This window comes from Calidris pugnax, unplaced genomic scaffold (genome assembly GCF_001431845.1).
Source record: "Calidris pugnax isolate Ruff unplaced genomic scaffold, ASM143184v1 scaffold2042, whole genome shotgun sequence".
In the NCBI taxonomy this organism is placed as follows: Eukaryota; Metazoa; Chordata; class Aves; order Charadriiformes; family Scolopacidae; genus Calidris; species Calidris pugnax.
In genome coordinates, this window is record NW_015092418.1 from 1 (window position 1) to 2,451 (window position 2,451).

At 56.0% G+C, this 2,451-nt stretch overlaps 1 protein-coding gene across 1 annotated transcript; it reads left to right on the top strand.

Moving 5' to 3' along the window:
• Positions 1 to 378: 378 nt before the first annotated feature.
• LOC106900459 (C2 domain-containing protein 3-like) lies at positions 379 to 1,976 on the top strand (the record flags this gene model as incomplete). Its single annotated transcript, XM_014962537.1, has 3 exons — positions 379 to 470; positions 598 to 858; positions 1,819 to 1,976. Coding segments are annotated over exons 1-3 (480 nt in total), but the record flags the coding sequence as incomplete, so codon positions are not given.
• Between the last annotated feature and the right edge of the window lie 475 nt (positions 1,977 to 2,451).

Below are 2,451 nucleotides of genomic sequence, written 5' to 3' on the forward strand. Positions count from 1 at the left end.
GGGCCGCGGCGGGAGGCGGCCCAGGTGCAGCTGCTTCTCCAGGGCCGACATGACGACGAAGGAGGCGCCGACACACAAGGACAAACCGAGAAACACCACCACCAACACCACCCCCCCGCCTTCTACCCAAAACCGGCCCCGCCGACCGCCTCGGCCGCCGCCAACCCTCGCTCCACCGGAAGCGGCCTCCCCTCACAGCGCCGCCGCGCGGCACCACGGGAACGGCAGCGTGTGGCCGCCGGGGGCACCCGTAGAGCGCCCTCTTGGGGGGGCTTCTGGGAAATGTAGTCCGCCTCTCAGTGGGGCGCTACGGAGCCGCGATGCACGATGGGAGTTGTAGTCCCGGCGAGCGCCGCTCCCGCCCAGGCGGCCGTTGCCGGGTGGCGGCGCGGCTTGAGGCGAGGCGGGAATGGGGCAGAGGAGGCCGCGGCCGCCCGCTCCGGCGGCGGGGGGCTCCCGGCGGAAGGGAGGTGGGTCGATCCCTGAAGGGAAGGAAGGGTCGTGGGGTGGGATGGGGGGACGGTTGGGAGCGCGGCCCAGCCCGGTGGCCCGTGTGGCGCCGTCCGCTGACACCCCTCGGTCCCCTCATCCTCTCAGGTACCGGCGATGTCCCCGCGTCCACCAGCCTGCCGCCACTCGTGGAGGGCCCTCTGCGCTGCTTCCTTCGCTGCACCGTCTCCCGAATCCTATGGACGGCCACCAAGCCACCCGCCGTCCTCGTCCGCCTGAGGTGGTGGGGAGAAACCTCCGACGGTACCGTCTTCCAGCCCCCCGGGCGGCCGGGACAACCGGCGGGGACAACCACCGCCCGCTACCCTGTCCGCTGTGGGCCAAGGCAGTTTGCTGCTTACCTGAGAGGTAGAGCCCCTTCTTCCTGCTCGGGTCAGAGTTGTGGGGAGACCTGCAAAAGCCAAGGAATTCTTTACCTGGCCAGAGTTGTGGGGAGACCTGCAAAAGCCAAGGAGTTATTTACCTGCCAAGTAACCCCAGTCCTGGTTTTACTTAGGGCTTTTTAGGTCATTTTTCTGATTCGGGAGGCTTTTGATCTCAGCCTGGAATTGCTGGCAGCAGTCTCTAGGTTTAACATTCAGGTCTGCAAATTACTGAAGTCTCCTGTAGTCCCCATAGAGTCGAGCTCAGATGATTTTTAGTATTATACATATGATATTGAACAGGCATTTCAGTGTTCTAAGGGTATGAAGAATAAAAAAAATACTCAGATGAGCTTGTAATGTTATTAAGGTACTTAATCTGGTGAAGGTTTTGTGGGAAATTGATGCAAACCTGATGTCTAAAGTCTCCTTAAAACCCGTGCCTGCTGTTGTTACTTATAGAGTCATAGAATTGTTCAGGTTGGAAGGGACCTTAAAGATCATCCAGTCCCACCCCCTGCCCTGGGCAGGGACACCTCCCACCAGACCAGGTTGCTCCAAGCCCCCTCCAACCTGCCCTTGAACCCCTCCAGGGATGGGGCAGCCACAGCTTCTCGGGGCAACCTGGGCCAGGCTCTCACTTCCCTCATCATAAAGCATTTCTTCCTGATATATTATCTAAATCTCCCTTCTTCCAGTTCAAAACCATTATCCATAGTCCTGTCATGAGTAGTCCTTTTGTAGTAGACTGGATATCTTGAACTTTTAAAGCTTAATTTATTATGAGTGTAACACTTCTTTACCTGCTGCCTCATTATCATAATTTCCTGATACACCGTTGTGTTAACCTCCAGCATCTCTGTCCTGTTAACAAAAACTTTGAAATTGTATTTAACTGTGACTGTGTTGTGTGAGACTGAAATGAAGCTGTTCCTAATTTTTGCAGACATGTCTGTGCTTGTCCTGGAGGTAATGACCAAACTTGACCGTCTTCCAGTTGGCAGAGTGCAAATCACCGGACTGTCCCAGCTCTCTCCCAGCCACCCCATCCATGGCTTTTTCACCATAGTTTCACCAAAATCTGAAAAACTAGGAGAGCTGCAGGTAGTCCTTACATCTTTTCTTTTTCTTTATTATAAATTGTATTGCTTTGAAAGTTAACAGACCTTAAAGACCATCTTATTCAACCCCTTGGCCCTGACCAGGGACACCTCCCACCAGAGCAGGTTGCTCCAAGCCCCCTCCAACCTGGCCTTGAACCCCTCCAGGGATGGGGCAGCCACAGCTTCTCGGGGCAACCTGGGCCAGGCTCTCACCACCCTCCCACCAAACAAGTTCTTCCCCACATCTCATCTCAATTTCCCTTCTTTCAGTGTAAAAAAAGCACCCCTTGTCCTGTGGCTCCCTTCCCTTATCAAGAGTCTCTCTCCATCTTTCATGGAGCCCCTTGAGGGACTGGAAGGGGCTCCAAGGTCTTCCTGGAGCCTTCTCTTCTCCAGGCTGAACTCCCCCAACTCTCTCAGCCTGTCCTCCTAGCTGAGGGGCTCCAACCCTTCCAGCATCTCCGTGGCCTCCTCTG